Raw genomic sequence first — 16,623 nt, 5'->3', positions numbered from 1 at the left:
CCCCCCCAGACCCCCTCCAGGACCCCCAGACTCCTCCCCAGGACCCTCAGACCCCCCCAGGACCCCCCCAGGACCCCCAGACCTCCCCCAGAACGCCCAGACTCCTTCCAGGACCCCCAGACCCCTTCCCAGGATCCCCAGACCCCCCAGACTCCCCCCCAGGACCCCCAGACCCCCCCAGGACCCCCCCAGACCCCCTGCAGGACCCCCAGACGCCCCCAGCCCCCCCAGGACCCCCACTCACGGATGGTCAGCTTCTCCAGCTTGGCGAAGGTGTTGCTCAGGTCCTTCCCAATGCGCCTGAGGGGGGGGATGGGGCTGTCAGGGATGGGGGGGGTCCCAGAGCCCCCACCCCAACACCTGGGGACCCCCAAACCCCAATTCCCAGGGACCCCCCCCCCCTCCTGTCCCCCCAAACTCCCCCCCGGGGACCCCACCCCGCTGTTTCTGAGGGTTCCAACCCCCTCCCACCCCCCCCCCCCCCCCACACCTGGAGACCCCCACCCCCATTTCTGGGGACCCCCAGCCCCTCCCATCCCCCCCCAGGACCCCCCGAGCCCCCTCCTCACTTGGCCATGAGGCTGAACTCGCTGCGCTGCCGCCCGGGGCCGGGGGCTGCTCTGCCGGGCTGGAGCCCCCCATCCTGGGGGGGGGGGGAGAACAGGGGGGTCAGGGGGACCCCCGGGGTTGGGGGGGACCCCCAGAGTGAGGGGGGGGCGGGGGGGGAGCAGGGGGAGACAAGGAAGGGGTGAACGGGCTGGGGGGAGGGGGAGGGGAGACAGCGGGACCCCCATTGGGGGTGGGGGGCGGTGGGGGACCCCCAAGGAGGCTGGGAGGGGAAGGGGGGGGTTTGGGGACCCCCGGAGGGGGAAAGGGGGAGGATTTGGGGACCCTCGGAGGGGGGAAAGGGGGAAATTTGGGGACCCCCGGAGGGGGAAAGGGGGGAATTTGGGGACCCCCGGAGGGGGAAAGGGGGGAATTTGGGGACCCTCGGAGGGGGAAAGGGGGGAATTTGGGGACCCTCGGAGGGGGAATTTGGGGACCCTCGGAGGGGGAAAGGGGGGAACCCCCGGGTGAGGCCGGGAAGGGAAAACGGGGAGACCCCCGGGGTGAAGGGTGGGGGGCACGGGGGGGTCCCGGAGGGGGGGTCCCGGAGGTCTCCCCCCCGCCCCGCCCACCTGCCGGCCCTGAAGCGATTTGCAGGCGAAGAGGAACTCCTGGGTCCTGTCGCGACACGACATGACGTCGGCGGGCGGGGGCTCCGGGGGGGGCACGGCCTGAGTCTGGGGGGGCCCCAGGTACACGCCCGGCTCCCGCTGCCTAAGGCCGAGCCGGCGCCGCGCCTGCATCGGGGCTCATCGCCTGCGGCTGCGGGGGCCACCGGGGGGGTCACACCGGGACCCCCGGCCCGGGACCCGCGGGAACCACCGGGGCACCCCCCGCACACCGGGACCCCCCCAGAGCTCCGGGACCCCCCCCGGGACCCTCCCGGGAGCTCCCGGCCGGGCCGAGGGGGGGGTCCCGGCCCCGCCCCGCCCCCGCCGCCCCTCACCGCGGGCTCGGGCCGGGCCGGACGCCGCCACCGGGACCCTCCGGCCGCGCTGACGTCACCGCCACGTCGCTTCCGCCGGAAGTGCCGCCGGAGCCCGGAACAGGAACCCCGGCGCTTCCGGGAGGGAACGGAGGGAGGCCACGCCCCGAAGGGGACGGAGCTTTGTGACCACGCCCATAGCGACAGGCCACGCCCATAGCAACGGGGCCCGTAGCGACAGGCCACGCCCATGGCAACGGGGGCCCATAGCAACAGGCCACGCCCATGGCAACGGGGCCACGGCTCGGGAAGGGCCGGAACGAAGCGGCCCCGGCCCCAAACCGGACCGGGAGCCGCGGTTCCGCCGCCCCCACAGACCCCGCCCCACGGAGCCCCGCTACCGGCGGAGCCCCGCCCCCAGCAACAAACCCCGCCCCGGAGACGATTTGGGCGGTCTGGATCCGCCCCTAGCAACAGGCCCCGCCCTTAGCAACCGCCCCCCTCCGTTAACCGGCGGCTTTTCCCAGTACCCCCCCCCCGTGACGCCATCGCTGACGTCACACCCGCGTTCCGGCGCGGCGGGACCCGACAGAGAGCGGCAGAGGCGGAATCCGCGGCCTTTATTGGGGCGGGGGGGACGGGGAGGCTCCTGGGGGGGGGCTGCGATCCCCGCTGGTCCCGGCCATCCCCGGTGGTCCCGGCGCTCCCCGCTGGTCCCGGCGGGGTTGGTCCCGGAGCGGCGGCGGTCGGGCCCGCGGGCTTCACTCCCGTTTCTTGTAGTCGTCGAAGTGCGCGAGCACCCAGGCGGCGGGGCCGAGGAAGGAGACGAACATGGCCACGAAGCCCACGGCGCTCTCCTGCGGGCACAGCGCCGTTAGTGCTGCCGCCGCCGCCTCCCCAAGGTCACCACCCCGCGCCCCCGCCCCGCGCCCGCCCCGCGCTCACCGCCAGGCCCAGGGGGTGCTGCGGAGGCCCCGAGACGAGGCCGCGCGGGGCCGGGCCGGGCCGGAGCGCGGAGCGCAGGAGGGAGCGGGCGGCGAGAGCGGCGGGCGGCATGGCGGCGGCGGCGGGCGGCGCTGCTGTGACGTCACTTCCGGCGCGCTCCGTAAAGACGCTGCGTTTCCTGACCACGCCCCCTCATTAACATAACCACCCCAGGCCACGCCCCCCGCAGCACCACGAGCCTTTAATTAAAGTTTCCTCATTATTTATTTCCCGCGTACAAAGAAAACCGCTGATAAAACAAAGCCAAGGTACAAAGGAACGGGCGAAAATCCCCTGGCAGCCGCAGCGCCCGCCTTTTCCCGGCCAGGAGAGGCGCGGAGGGCGGATTCTGTCCCCAGTTCGGGGGGTCCCCCGCGGGCCCCGGGGCCGTTTTTTGGGGGGTTTTTGGGGGCTCAGTGGCAGCAGCCGGCGCAGGGCCCCCCCCCGGAGTGGGGGTCCCCGAACCTGGTGCTGCGGCTCAGGATCTCGTAGGAGGAGTCGTCCCCGCAGCAGCCGGACACGCTGGGGGAGGTGGCGTCCACCTCGAACCTGGGGGGACAGGGGGGCACGGGGGGTCACCCTAAACCCCCCCCGGATCCCCCTGAGTCACCCCGAACCCCCCCAGTGTCACCCCCCAAGCTGGCAGGGGGAGGGAAGGAGCAGGGGAAAGGCTGGAGGGGGGGAGCACCCAAAAAAAGGGTAAAACCGGCCCAAAAAAAGGGTAAAACCGGCCCAAAAAAAGGGTAAAACCGGCCCAAAAAAAGGGTAAAACCGGCCCAAAAAAAGGGGCAAAACCGGCCCAAAAAAAGGGTAAAACCGGCCCAAAAAAAGGGTAAAACCGGCCCAAAAAAAGGGTAAAACCGGCCCAAAAAAAGGGGCAAAACCGGCCCAAAAAATAGGGCAAAAATGGCCCAAAGAAAGGGTAAAAACGGCTCAAAAAAAGGGTAAAAACGGCCCCAAAAAAAGGGTAAAACCGGCCCAAAAAAGGGTAAAACCGGCCCAAAAAAAGGGTAAAACCGGCCCAAAAAAAAGGGTAAAAATGGCCCCAAAAAAAGGGTAAAAACGGCTCCAAAAAAGGGTAAAAACGGCCCCAAATAAAGGGTAAAAACGGCCCCAAATAAAGGGTAAAAACTGCCCCAAAAAAGGGTAAAAACGGCCCCAAAATGCCAGGAAAAGGGGTTAAAAACTGCCTGGGAAAGGGGGGGTTAAAGCCCCGGGGAAATGGGTTGAAAACCCCCAGAAAATGGAAAAATGGGAGAACGGGAAATGGCTTAAAAATTCTCTCAAAATTTGGATTAAAAAGTGGCAGAATCGGGTTATGGGAAACAGAAGGAGGAGCAGGTTGGGAAAAGTGATGGGAAAAGGGGAAAAGTTTTGGGAAAAGGGATTAAAAATGATGAAAAGGAAGCAGGGGGAAAGGACTTGGGAAAGTGGTTACAACCCTGAAAAATGGGTTTAAAAACACTCAGGAAAGGAGCAAAACCACCCAAAAATGTGTTTAAAAAACGAGCAAAGGGTTAAAAAAAGACTCCTCAGAAATGGGACAAAAAAAAACCTGAAATGAGCTTGAAATTCCCCCCCGAAAAGGAGCAAAACAGCGAAAAAATGGTTCCAAATAAATACAGAAAAGGGCAAAAGCTTTGGTTTAAAAACACCCAGAAGAGGTAAAAACCTTTGGAAAATCAAACACCTGGAAATCACAGCCCTAAATGGGCTAAGAAAAGCAAAAAAGGGTTCAAAATGCCCCTAAAAAACTGACAGTAAAACCACCTGCAAAAAAAAGAGACTGAAGGGCTTAAAAATGCCAGGAAAAGGCAAATCTTCCCCCAAAAGGGCTTAAAAGTCCCAGAAAAAGGCAAATCTCCCCCAAAAAGGGCTTAAAAATGCCAGAAAAAGGCAAATCTTGCCCAGAAAGGGCTTAAAAATGCCAGAAAAGGGCAAATCTCCCCCAAAAAGGGCTTAAAAATGCCAGAAAAGGGCAAATCTTCCCCGAAAAGGGCAAATCTTCCCTAAAAAGGGCTTGAAAATCCCAGACAAAGTCAAATCTTGCCCAGAAAGGGCTTAAAAATGCCAGAAAAAGGCAAATCTTCCCTAAAAAGGCCTTAAAAGTTCCAAAAAAAAGGCAAATCTTCCCCCAAAAGGGCTTAAAAGTCCCAGAAAAAGGCAAATCTCCCCCAAAAAGGGCTTAAAAATGCCAGAAAAGGGCAAATCTCCCCCAAAAAGGGCAAATCTTCCCTAAAAAGGCCTTAAAAATGCCAGAAAAAGGCAAATCTTCCCCCAAAAAGGGCTTAAAAATGCCAGAAAAAGGGCAAATCTCCCCTAAAAAGGCCTTAAAAGTTCCAAAAAAAGGCAAATCTTCCCCCAAAAGGGCTTAAAAGTCCCAGAAAAAGGCAAATCTTCCCTAAAAAGGGCTTAAAAATGCCAGAAAAGGGCAAATCTCCCCCAAAAAGGGCTTAAAAATGCCAGAAAAGGGCAAATCTTCCCCGAAAAGGGCAAATCCTCCCCAAAAAGGGCTTAAAAGTTCCAAAAAAAGGCAAATCTTCCCCCAAAAAGGGCTTAAAAATGCCAGAAAAAGGGCAAATCTCCCCCAAAAAGGGCAAATCTTCCCCCAAAAAGGGCTTAAAAATGCCAGAAAAAGGCAAATCTCCCCCGAAAAGGGCTCTCAAACCCTTCCACAGAGGGGTTTCTCCCCCCTCCTCCAAGCCTGGGTGTCTCCCCCCCCCCCATTTGGGGTCGTGGCGCCGAGGGGGGTCCCGAGGGGGGGGTCCCGAGCACCCACCTCTGTCGCCGCCCCTGCCCCGCCTGCCCGCGGCGCCCGGCCCCGGCCACTGCAACGACAGTCGTGCCACAGCTGTTACCTCCCGGCGGGGATTTGGGGGCAAATCGGGCGGTTTTGGGGCGGGCAGCACTTACTGCAGCGCCTCGCGGAAGAACTGGTAGGCGCCGTGGTTGTGCTTGAACACGGTCAGCATCACCTTCTTCATCTGCGTGCTGGGGGCACGGGGGGCACGGGGGGCACGGCCCCGGAGCGCTCGGTTTCACCTCGGAAACGGCGCCGCCGAGCCCCCAACCTGCCCCGGTTACACCCCCAACCTGCCCCGGTTTCACCCTAAAACTGCCCCGGTTTCACCCCCAAACTGCCCCGGTTTCACCCTAAAACTGCCCCGGTTACACCCCCAACCTGCCCCGGTTTCACCCTAAAACTGCCCCGGTTTCACCCTAAAACTGCCCCGGTTACACCCCCAACCTGCCCCGGTTTTACCCTAAAACTGCCCCGGTTTCACCCCCAAACTGCCCCGGTTTCACCCCCAAACTGCCCCGGTTTCACCCCCAAACTGCCCCGGTTTTACCCCCAAACTGCCCCGGTTTCACCCTAAAACTGCCCCGGTTTCACCCCCAAACTGCCCCGGTTTCACCCCCAAATACAGCCCTGCTTCGCCCCACAACTGCCCCGGTATCATCCCCAAACTGTCCCGATTTCACCCCAAAACTGCCCCGGTTTCATCCCCAACCTGCCCCGGTTTCACCCCAAATACAGCTCCAGTTTCACTCCCAAACTGTCCCAATTTCACCCCAAATACAGCCCCAGTTTCACCCCCAAACTGCCCAGTTTTACGTCAAAAACAGCCCCAATTTCACCCCCAAACTGCCCCAATTTCACCCCAAATACAGCCCCAGTTTCACCCCCAAACTGCCCGGTTTTACCTCAAAAATAGCCTCGGTTCGCCCCCAAACTGCCCCAATTTCACCCCCAAACAGCCCCAGTTTCACCCCCAAACTGCCCCAATTCCACCTCAAAACCAGCCCCAGCTTCACCCCCAACCCCCGCCCCCAAACCCCCCTATTTTCCTCCAAAACGCCGGCCCCGTTTCTGCCCCGAGCCCGCTGTCACCTGTTGGCCACGAGCTGCAGGATCTGCAGCAGGAACTTGCCCAGCCCTCGCCGCCGCACTCGGCTCTCCAGCTGCACCTCGTAGCTGCGGGACAGAGCCCAGAGAACCTCTCAGGCACCACGAAAAGCCCCGAATCCGGCGGATTTCGCCCCAAACCCGGCGCTCACCAGTACAGGACCTCGTCGCCGCACTCGACGTCGAAGCGGAAGTGGGAGAAGGCGACGGGGCCGGCGCCGGCCTCGCGGGCCACGAGGTACCAGGCGCGCTCGTCCCGCAGCTCCTCCCGCTTCTCCCGCTCCTTCCAGCCCCACTCGCTCTGCTCGTACCTGCAGCGGGGGCAAAGGATGGGATTTGGGGCAAAGAAATGGGGCTGGGGGGAAAAAAATGGGGTTTGGGGCAAAAAAAAAAAAAAAAAAATGGGGATTGGGGTGGAGAAGAAAATCGGGGATTTGGGGGAAACGGTGGCAAGAATTAAGGTGGGAAATCTGAATCCCAGGAAATCACCAGGGGGAAAAGTCAAATCCCGGTGATTGCAGGGTGGGAGAATCCACCCATTTTGGGGTAGGGGAATCCATCAGTTGCTGGATTCCCCCCAGATTTCGTGAGGACAAACCCCAGAACTTTGGGAGCAAAGCCAACCGCCACCGTGATTTCGGGGATGCGATTCCTCCCTCCCGAGTTCCGGGTGCTGAACGCCCCGGAAATCCTGCCAGCAGCACCTCCTGGGGGGGTTTGGGATCGGGGGGAGCCGAGTGTGACAGCGGGGTGGTGGCAGGGCCAGGGGACACTCACAGCGTCTGCATGTTGGCCTTGGTCAGCTCGAAGGCCCAGTCGAGGGTGGACGGCTCCAGGCCGGACACGCGGCGGCACTCGATGGACACGTTCAGGCTGCGGGACAGGCCGGAGGGGACATGGTGGTGACACCGGGAACGGGCTGGGGGACACCGGGAACACACCAGGGATACTGGGAACAACCTCGGGGACACTGGAAATGTGTCAGAGGCACCGGGAATGGCCCTGGGGGACACCGGGAATGGCCTCAAAGGTCCTGGAAACACCAGGAACCACTTCAGGGACAGCAGGAATGACCTTAGGGACACTGGGAACCACCTGGGAGGCCCCAGAACAGGCCAGCAGCAGCAGGAACCACCTGAGGGACACCGGGAACCCCCTCAAAGACCCCGGGAACGCCAGGAAGCGCCTCAGGGACGCCGGGAGCGCCAGCACTCACCCGTTCCTGTCGTACTTCTTGAACACCGGGAAGGCTTCGAGGGGATCTTGGAGCTGGAAGAGACCAAAGAGCGGCCGAGAGCCAGCGGGGCCGTGGCGGGGTTTTCACCGATTCCGGGGTTTTTCTCCCGTTTTTTTGTTTTCCACACTCACTTTGTTGGCGGCCTCGACCTTGGCGCAGACAGCGGCCATGGCCGCGCGCTCCTCCAGCCGCCGCTGCTTCTTCTCCTTGGCTTTGCTCGACTTCCTCTGGGGGGAAAAAAACGCACCAAAACCCCGGGAATTCGCACCAAATCCCGGTGATTCCAACCGGCGCCAAAGCCCCACCCGCCAGCAATCCCAAAAGTTTTGCCCCCAAAATTTGCGCTCGTCAAACGGCACCGATGCGGAGCTGTAGGTGAGGAGAGGGGAGTTGTCCCAAAATCTTTGGGGAAAAGGGGTTTTGGGGATAAAACCGGTGTTAAATTTGTCATATCCGTGTGGGAGTGATGCTTCTGGGGTGATCCAGTTTGAAGGGGTTTTGCCCCAAAATCGTGGAGGTTTTAGGTGGGACGAGGAGGCGACACCAAGCAGCGGCCACATAAAATTGCCACTTTTAGTGTTTTTCCCCGGAATTTGAGGAGTCCGGCACAAGGAATAAGCCAAATGTGGGTGATTTTACCCCAAAATGAAGGATCCTGCTGGGATCCCTCCAAATCCCCAGTCAAAGCGGGACTGGGACTCCTGAGCTTCAGCTCCACCAAAAGTAAAAGAAGCGCACCCAAAAATGAGGATTTTACAGGAAAAACAGCAGGTTGGGGAGGGGGACAGGGTGAGTGTCCCCCCAAAATACACCTGTCGGTAGTTTTGGTGGGAATTAAGGTGTTTTTGGGGGGTTGGAGCAGCCACCACCTGCTGCTGGCTGGGATACAGACACTAAAATGTCCAGGTTTGGGTCATTTTGGGAGAGAACGTGGAGATTTCCCAGCAGTTGGGGTTCATGGGAGGTGTCTGGGGGAGCACAGCCCCAAACCCAGCTCGGAGACCCCCAAACCCCCTGAACAGCCCCAAATTCCCCCCTCAGATCCTCTCTAGTCCTGAGCAACCCTCTCCACACAGCCCCCAGACCCCCAAATCCCCTATAAGAGCCCCAAACCCACTCAGAAGAGCCCACATTTCTTCGTGGGAACCTCAAATTCCCAGGAAAGGTTCTAAGACCCTCACAGAAGCCCCAACAACCTCAGATAGCCCCCAAACGTCCCAAATTTCCTCATAGCAGCATCCAGACCCCTCGTAGAGACACAAGCATCCTCCTAAGAGCCCCAAACTACCTCAGACAACCCCAAAACCTGACGGAAAGTCCCAAACCTCCGCATAGGAGCCCCCAGTCCCCTCACAGAACCCCAGATCCCCTCACGGTAGCCCTGTATCACCCCAAAGAGCCCCCCCATCCTCTCAGACGGCCCCAAACCCCCTCAGAGAATCCCCGTAAGGCCTCGCGGCGACCCCCCACCCTCTCAGACGACCCCGAATTCCCTCGCAGAACTCCCGTATCCCTTCGCGGCGACCCTCCACCTTCCCAGGCGGCCCCAAATCCGCTCAGCGGCGCCTCGCAGGCCCCACCCCCGCTCTCTTTCCCCTCAGGCCGAGCCACCCCCCAGGCGCGGCGCGGTCCCGCTCACCCCCATAATGGCGGCAGCGGCGGCTCCTCGCGGCGCGGGGGGCGCGGGGGGTCTGAGGGGGCGCGCGCGGGGGGCGCGCTATTTATACAGGGGGGGGGGGGGGGCGGGAGGGGGGCGGAGCGCGAAGCGCGCGAGCCCGCGGCCGGCGGCCAACGCGCAGGCGCAGAGAGGAAAGGGGCGGGGCGAGAGGGGCAGCGGCGCGGGCGGAGCCTCTGCGCGTGCGCGGGAAGGGAGCGGGAGGCGCGGGGGCGGCGCGAGCGTGGCGGCGGCGCGGGGCGCGAAGGCGGCTCGGCGCTGATTGGCTGAGAGCGGAGGGGGCGGGAGCGCGGGAGGCTCCGCCCCCTGCGCTGAGGGGAGCGGGGCCGCCATGGTGGGGCTGGGGGGTCCCAGAGAGCGCGATGTGGCCCTAAAACAGCACAACAGAGCCCGGTACGGCCCCGCGGATCCCGGTACGGTCCTAAACCGGCACAACAGATCCCGCTATGGCCCCACGGATCCCGGTACGACCCCACGGATTCCAGTACGGTCCTAAACCGGCACAACAGACCCTGGTGCAGCCCCACAGATCCCTGGAATGGCCCTAACTTGGCCCAACATAGCCTGGTACAGCCCCACAGACCGCAGAATGGACTGACAAACTTCAGCTTGGCCACATAAGCCTGCCCCATAGCCCTCGGTTCACCCTATAGCCCAGCCCTGCAGCCCTGCCCCATAGCCCTCAGTCCGCTCCATAGTCCTGCTCCATAGCCCAGCCCTGCAGCCTGGCCCCATGGTCCTTGGGCTGCCCCATAGTTTGGCCCCATGGCCCTGACGGAGAGGCCTCAGCCCACCCACCCCATAACCCTGCCCCACAGCCTGCCCCAAACGCTCCCCCAGTGGGGATCACCCCACAGGACCCCAGGTGTAGGGGGCTGACGGGGGATGTGGGGCAGCCCCATGGCCCCCCCAGCCCCACAGAGAGACAGAACCTCAGCCCCACAGCCACCACCCAACCCCGTAACAGCCCCCTGGACCCCCAGCCCCACAGAGGGACAGACCCCAGCCCCACAGCTGCCCCACAGCCCCGTAACAGCCCCCTGACCCCCCGGCAGCCCCTGACCCCCCCCAGCCCCTTTGTCCCCGCGCTGCCCCCGGCCCTTTGTTCCCCCCGGCCGCACGCGGGGGATGCCGCTGACCGGAGCTCCAGCCCCACAGCCGGTCCCCGCTCGCCCCCCGGCCCCCCCGGGCCCCCCGAGCCGGCGCGGAGGGGTACGGGGGGCGGGGGGGCCGTGCTGAGGCCGGGGGAGCTGGAACTACTTTGGCACCGGGAGGCGGCGGCAGCGGCCGGCGGCGCTTTGTGTGGGCTCGGCGGGCTCGGGACCCCCGCCACCCCCGGCCGGGACCCCCCCAAACCCCCTCAGCCTCACCCCTGTCCCGGGGGGTGTTTCCCCTTTCGGGGGAGGGACCCTCCCGTCCGCCCCGCGTCCTCCTCCCCCCCTCCCCAAATTCCCACGCCCCCTCCCCAATCCCGCGCTCGGGTTAAAGTTTGGCGGGGGGCGCCGGGGCCGAGCCCCTCCCCCGCGGGGCCGTGAGGGGATCCCCGGGGGGCTCGGGGGGTTCCCCGCGCCGCCCCCCCCCGGGCGATGCCGTCGGTGATGGAGAAGCCCTCGGGGATCCTGTCCCGCAGCCGGGCCAAGGCGGGGGGCGGCGCGGGGCCCCCCCACTCCGAGGACGAGGCCAGCGAGGACGAGCACGCCCACGGTGAGTGCCTCCCCCCCCAAAAAAATGACCCCCGCACCTGCGTCCCCCCCCACCCGCAGGACACCCCCCATGTGTGCCCCCCCCCCGCAAAACCACACGCGTGCGGGGACACCGCGTTCACCCCGCGTGTTTATTTTGGGGGGGACGGGACAGCGCTCGCGTCACCCCCCGCCCCCCCCCGTGGGGTTTGGGTGAGTGGGGGGGACACACGGGGACATGGGGGGGGAACAAAGCCCCGTCCCCATTGTCCCCGGCCGCCCGCGTGTGCGCGGCCACAGCTTTGTTCGCCGGCGGGGAGGGGGCTCGGCCGCGGCCCCCCCCCAGCCCGCAGCCCCCGGGGGGGGCGGTGCGGACCCCCCCGGTAACCCCCGGCCCCCTTCTGCCCCTCCCTCCCCCCAGACAGCATGATCCGGGTGGGGGCCGACTATCAGGCGGTGATTCCCGACTGCAAACCAGGTAGGGAGGGTTTGGGGAGGGCTTGGGGGGGCTTTGGGGGGTGTTTCCCCCCCCGTGTGACCCCCTGTGCCCCCCCAGAGAGCCCCGCTCGCTACAGCAACAAGGAGCTGAAGGGGATGCTGGTGTGGGCCCCCAACCACTGCGTGTCCGACGCCAAACGTGAGCCCCCCTGACGGGACCGGGGCCACCCTTCGTGGGAGGGGGCGTCTGGGATGGCCCCCACCCCCTGGGCCCCCCTTGTGCTCCCCCAACCTCCCCTTTGACCCCCAGCCACCCCCTTTGCCCCCTCCCAATCTCACCTTAACCCCCTCAGCTTCCCCTTGACAAGCCCCCTGTACCCCCCCCGCCCCTTTGGCCCCCCAACCCCTCCTCTACCCCCCAGCCCATCCTTTACACCCCCAGAACCTCCTCTTCACCCCTCCAATCCCCCCTTCCCCCCCCGAACCCTTCCTTTACCCCCTTCCAGCCCTCCCTTTGCCCCCTTTGCCCCCCAGCCCCTCCATACCCCCCCAAACCCCTCTCACCCCCCGAACCCCTCCCCCCCAGTGGACAGGTACATCGCCATGGCCAAGGACAAGCACGGCTACAACATCGAGCAGGTACCGCGTCCCGCCCCACACCCCCCGGGTGCCCCCGGTGCCCCCCTGACCCCCCGCGCCCCCCAGGCCCTGGGGATGCTGCTGTGGCACAAACACGACGTGGAGAAGTCCTTGGCTGACCTGGCCAACTTCACGCCCTTCCCGGACGAGTGGACGGTGGAGGACAAGGTGCTCTTCGAGCAGGCCTTCAGCTTCCACGGCAAGAGCTTCGCCCGCATCCAGCAGATGGTGAGACCCCCAAAGCTGCCCCCCAAAACCCCCTCAGAGGGCTCAGCCTCCCCCTCCCTCGAGGTGGTTGGATCCGGCCCCGGCCGGTGGCTTTTTGGGACCCCCCGGGGGGGTCGTTGCTCCCGTGGGACCCCCGGGTGTCACCCGGGAGTTTGGGGGGGGCTGGGGGGTCACAGGACTCTCTCGGAGGTGAGGAGGTGGTACCTGCCACCCCCCCCCGTAGGGGATGGTACGTGCCACCCCTGACCCCCCCCCCCCATAGGGGATGGTACGTTCCACCCCCTGACCCCCCCCCCATAGGGGATGGTACGTTCCACCCCCCTCCCACCAGGTGGTGCCTCCCCCCCATTTCTGGGGGTTCCCCCTGATTTTGGGGGTCCTGACCCCCCTCATCTTTAGGGGTTCTCCCCCCATTTCCCCCCTTCCCATTTCCAGGGGCTCCTGCCCCCCCATTTTTAGCGGTTTCCCCTCTTTTCTGTGGGTTTGCCCCCCCATCTCAGGGGTCTTCCTGCACCTTCTCTCCCCCCATCATAGGGGTGACCCCCCCTTCCCTTCACCCCCCACCCCATCCTTGAGACCAAATCACCCCAAAACTCCCCCTTTTTCCCCTCAAACCTCCCTAAATCCCCCCAAACCCCCTAAATCCCCCCCAACCCCCCTCCGGTACCCCCCCAGCTCCCGGACAAGCTCATTCCCAGCCTGGTCAAGTATTATTATTCCTGGAAGAAAACCCGATCCCGCACCAGCGTCATGGACCGCCAGGCCCGGCGCCTGCTGGGCCGCCGGGACCGCGACGACAGGTACGGGACCCCCCGAATCCCCCCCGGCCACCCCCAAAACCCCCAGCTCACCCCTTGCCCCGCAGCAACGACGAGACTGACGAGCACCGACCCAGCCCCGACGGGGACACGGAGCCTGCGGACCCCAAAAAAGAGGTTTGGGGGGCACGGGGGGAGCTGGGGGGGTCACAGGGTGAAATGTGGGGGGTTGTTCTCAAGGGTGGGGTGACCAGTGAAGGGAGGGGGGAGAACAAGGGCGGAGAGGAGGGAAACCCCCTAAATACGGGGCCAGACCCCCGAAAAATGGGGGTGAATCACTGAAAATATGGAAGGAAGACCTGGGGGCGGGGAACCCTCTAAAGATGGTGTGGGACCCCCAAAATTGGGGGGAATCCTTGGGAATTGGGCGAAATCCCTGAAAACAACGAGGGGGAGCTGGGGGGGGGAGTCGGGAGACCCCAAAAAAGGGGGGAAAACACCCAGAAATGGGACAGGGGCGGCGCCACCTGCTGGGCGGGGGGGGGAGAGCAGGGGTCGGGGCGGGACGTACCAACCCCTGTAGGGGGGGGTTCCCCAGCGATACCCAACGGAACCAATTAACCGAAGGAGCCGATTAACGAACCCAGCTAATTGCAGCCGTGCTACCCCAAGGCGGGGCCGCGCAAGGAGCCGCAGTACCGGCACCACCCCCCGGCGCGGCAGCGGCGCCGCCCCCCCCGCGGGATGCGCCTGAGCCGCGAGGACGTGGCCGAGGTCACGGCCAACCCCGACCTGGGTGCGCGGGCCCTGCGCCAGCTCGACTGCCAGCTGGTGGCCCTCAAGCGGCAGGTAGCGGCCACCCAACCCCCCTGGGGACGCCTGAACCCGCGGGACCCCCGCCCAGGGCCCGGGGTGACCCCTCTGTCCCCGCTTCCCGCAGGTGCAGCGGATCAAACAGATCAACAGCGGCCTCAGGCAGGCGCTGGACGGGGGCCTGGAGGGGCTGCGGCCGCCTGAGGTGGGTCCCCGTGTGCCCCACGGTGTCCCCAGGGTGTCCCGGCCTGGCCTGCGGTGTCACACCAGCCCCCACCCCCCGTCCCCCCCAGTTCCCCAAAATCACCTTCAATCCCCCCCCAGGGCAATGGCAAGTTCAGCTCCCGCTGGACAACGGATGAGCAGCTGCTGGTGGTGCAGGGTGAGCGTGTCCCCCTCGTTAGCCTAATTAACCTCCTCAGCCCCCGTGTCCCCTGTCCCTCACTGCCCCTGTCCCTGAGTGCCCCTGTCCCTGAGTGCCCCTGTCCCTGAGTGCCCCTGTCCCTCACTGCCCCTGTCCCTGAGTGCCCCTGTCCCTCCCTCCCCTGTCCCTCCCTGCCCTGTCCCTCACTGCCCCGTCCCTCACTGCCCTGTCCCTCACTGCCCCTGTCCCTGAGTGCCCCTGTCCCTCGCTGCCCTGTCCCTCCCTGCCCTGTCCCTCCCTGTCCCGTCCCTCCCTCCCCTGTCCCTCCCTGCCCCGTCCCTCCCTGTCCCGTCCCTCCCTCCCCTGTCCCTCCCTGCCCCGTCCCTCCCTGCCCTGTCCCTCCCTGCCCTGTCCCTCCCTGCCCCGTCCCTCCCTGCCCTGTCCCTCACTCCCCTGTCCCTCACTCCCCCGTCCCTCGCTGCCCTGTCCCTCCCTGCCCCGTCCCTCCCTGCCCTGTCCCTCCCTGCCCTGTCCCTCCCTGCCCCGTCCCTCACTGCCCTGTCCCTCCCTCCCCTGTCCCTCCCTGCCCTGTCCCTCCCTCCCCTGTCCCTCCCTGTCCTGTCCCTCACTGCCCTGTCCCTCCCTCCCCTGTCCCTCCCTGTCCTGTCCCTCACTGCCCCGTCCCTCACTCCCCTGTCCCTCATTCCCCTGTCCCTCATTCCCCTGTCCCTCACTCCCCCGTCCCTCACTCCCCTGTCCCTCGCTGCCCTGTCCAGCCCTGCGCCGTTACGGCCGCGATTTCCCGGCGGTGGCGGCCGTGCTGGGCAACAAAACGGCGGCGCAGGTTCGGAGCTTCGTGCTGGGCCCCCGGCGCCGCCTCGGCCTCGAGCGGCTCCTGCGGCAGCGCCAGGGCCGGGGGGAGCCCCCGACAGCCCCCCCCGGGGACCGCCCCGAGCCGGAGGAGGACGAGGAGGTGAGGAGGGTCTGGGGCGGGGGCTGGGGGCGGGTATGAGCTGCCAACTGGTCCCAGTCCCCGTCCCAGCCCTGTCCTGGTGCTGGTCCCCATCCCAGTCCCGCTCCCAGTCTCTGTCTGGGTGGTTGGACGGGGCCCAGTCCTGATCCTGGCGCTGGTCCCAGATCCACATCAGTGCCAGGCCCTCCCCCTGCCCGTGACCCCACCCCAATCAATCAATCAATCAATCACACCCCAATCGATCAATGACCATGCCCTGCCCACTCCACAGCCCCACCCCAGCCCTGCCCAGCCCCCACCCAATCTTAGCCCCACCCCAGCCCTGCCTGGCTCCGCCTCTCTCAGGTGTAGCTCACGGGCGTGTCTGGCCTGGCCCCGCCCTGGCCCCACCCAATCCCGGCCCCACCCATCCCGGCCCCGCCCATCAGAGCCCCGCCCATTTTTGGCCCCGTCCCAGCCCCGCCCGTCCCAGCCCCGCCTCTCTCTCCCACAGGTGCAGATCACAGGTGTGTCCCACCCGGCCCCGCCCCCGCCGCCCTCCTCGGCCCCGCCCCCCGGCGCAGCCCCGCCCCCCTCGCGCCCGCCGGCCCCGCCCCCGCTGCTGCGCCCGGCCCCACCCCCGGCCCCGCCCCCCGCGCTCCCGCGGCCGCCGCCCCCCCTCCAGCCCGGCCGGGCCCCGCCCCCGCTGCTCCGCCCCGGCCACGCCCCCACCGCCAGGCCACGCCCCCCCGCTGCTGGCCACGCCCCGCCCCGCTGAGCGCCCCCTGCTGGGCCGGAGGAGCGGGGGCTCCCGGGGGGACCCCGTTTGCAATAAAGGTATTTTACTACAGCGGCTGCGAGTGCTGGGGGCACTGGGAGCACTGGTGTGTACTGGGAGCACTGGTCTATACTGGGCAGGGTGGTCTGTAGTGAGCGCCGAGGCCCGTACTGGGAGCACTGGTGTGTACTGGGCAGGGTGGTCTGTAGTGAGCGCCGAGGCCCGTACTGGGAGCACTGGTGTGTACTGGGCAGGGTGGTCTGTAGTGAGCGCCCAGGCCTGTACTGGGAGCACTGGTCTGTACTGGGCAGGGTGGTCTGTAGTGAGCGCCGAGGCCCGTACTGGGAGCACTGGTCTGTACTGGGCACGGGGCTCTGCCGCAGGACCCCAACCACCCTCGGGCACCACTCGGAGGCCGCGGATCTTTCTGGAAAGTTTTTAATTAGAACCTGGAAAATCCACCGCGGTGGGGGCGTGGCCGGGACTTGGCCCCTCCCCCGGGAGTGTCCCCGCCCCCAGGGGCGGCGCCCGGGGCGGGGCTACAGCAGGACAAAGGGGGGAGGGGACGCCCCACCCCCACCCCGGAGCCACCCCCGGCAGCAGCAGCGCCCCCGCCCCTCCCCCCCCCCCCCCCCCG

The 16,623-nt window shown here is 65.6% G+C and overlaps 3 protein-coding genes across 5 annotated transcripts in view; 1 reads left to right on the top strand and 2 right to left on the bottom strand.

Annotated features, from left to right (window-relative positions):
- LOC116437274 (echinoderm microtubule-associated protein-like 3) overlaps nucleotides 1–1,771 on the bottom strand; it is a 7,643-nt gene extending 5,872 nt beyond the window's left edge. Inside the window, exon 1 of the mRNA XM_032094925.1 lies at nucleotides 1,612–1,771. Within this exon, the coding sequence (XP_031950816.1) occupies nucleotides 1,612–1,730 (119 nt within the window). The 5' untranslated portion in view covers nucleotides 1,731–1,771. The remainder of the gene's footprint in view (nucleotides 1–1,611) is intronic.
- An 885-nt stretch (nucleotides 1,772–2,656) lies between these two features.
- On the bottom strand, nucleotides 2,657–9,370 carry NAA40 (N-alpha-acetyltransferase 40, NatD catalytic subunit). 3 transcript variants are annotated; one of them, XM_032094921.1, is made up of 9 exons: nucleotides 9,299–9,370; nucleotides 7,791–7,886; nucleotides 7,639–7,691; nucleotides 7,200–7,295; nucleotides 6,575–6,733; nucleotides 6,408–6,491; nucleotides 5,429–5,506; nucleotides 5,295–5,343; nucleotides 2,657–3,064 (listed from the first exon to the last, which is right to left on the bottom strand). In XM_032094921.1, the coding sequence occupies exons 1-9, from the start codon at nucleotides 9,302–9,304 to the stop codon at nucleotides 2,672–2,674; spliced, it is 1,014 nt and encodes a 337-aa protein (XP_031950812.1). In that variant the 5' UTR covers nucleotides 9,305–9,370; the 3' UTR covers nucleotides 2,657–2,671. The 3 variants fall into 3 exon arrangements, with proteins under 3 accessions (XP_031950812.1, XP_031950814.1, XP_031950813.1); XM_032094923.1 differs by lacking the exon at nucleotides 9,299–9,370 and adding an exon at nucleotides 9,130–9,220; XM_032094922.1 differs by lacking the exon at nucleotides 5,295–5,343 and having other exon boundaries at nucleotides 2,912–3,064.
- A 1,104-nt stretch (nucleotides 9,371–10,474) lies between these two features.
- Nucleotides 10,475–15,986, top strand: RCOR2 (REST corepressor 2). The gene is made up of 12 exons (XM_032094810.1): nucleotides 10,475–11,038; nucleotides 11,438–11,494; nucleotides 11,573–11,653; nucleotides 12,041–12,093; nucleotides 12,160–12,321; nucleotides 12,997–13,121; nucleotides 13,187–13,256; nucleotides 13,737–13,928; nucleotides 14,020–14,097; nucleotides 14,217–14,274; nucleotides 15,033–15,229; nucleotides 15,723–15,986. The coding sequence occupies exons 1-12, from the start codon at nucleotides 10,921–10,923 to the stop codon at nucleotides 15,984–15,986; spliced, it is 1,455 nt and encodes a 484-aa protein (XP_031950701.1). The 5' UTR covers nucleotides 10,475–10,920.
- The last annotated feature ends 637 nt before the right edge of the window (nucleotides 15,987–16,623 follow it).

This window comes from Corvus moneduloides, chromosome 34, assembly GCF_009650955.1.
Source record: "Corvus moneduloides isolate bCorMon1 chromosome 34, bCorMon1.pri, whole genome shotgun sequence".
NCBI lineage: Eukaryota > Metazoa > Chordata > Aves > Passeriformes > Corvidae > Corvus > Corvus moneduloides.
The sequence above is the reverse complement of the archived record's forward strand: the minus strand, read 5'-3'. Positions and strand labels throughout refer to the sequence as shown.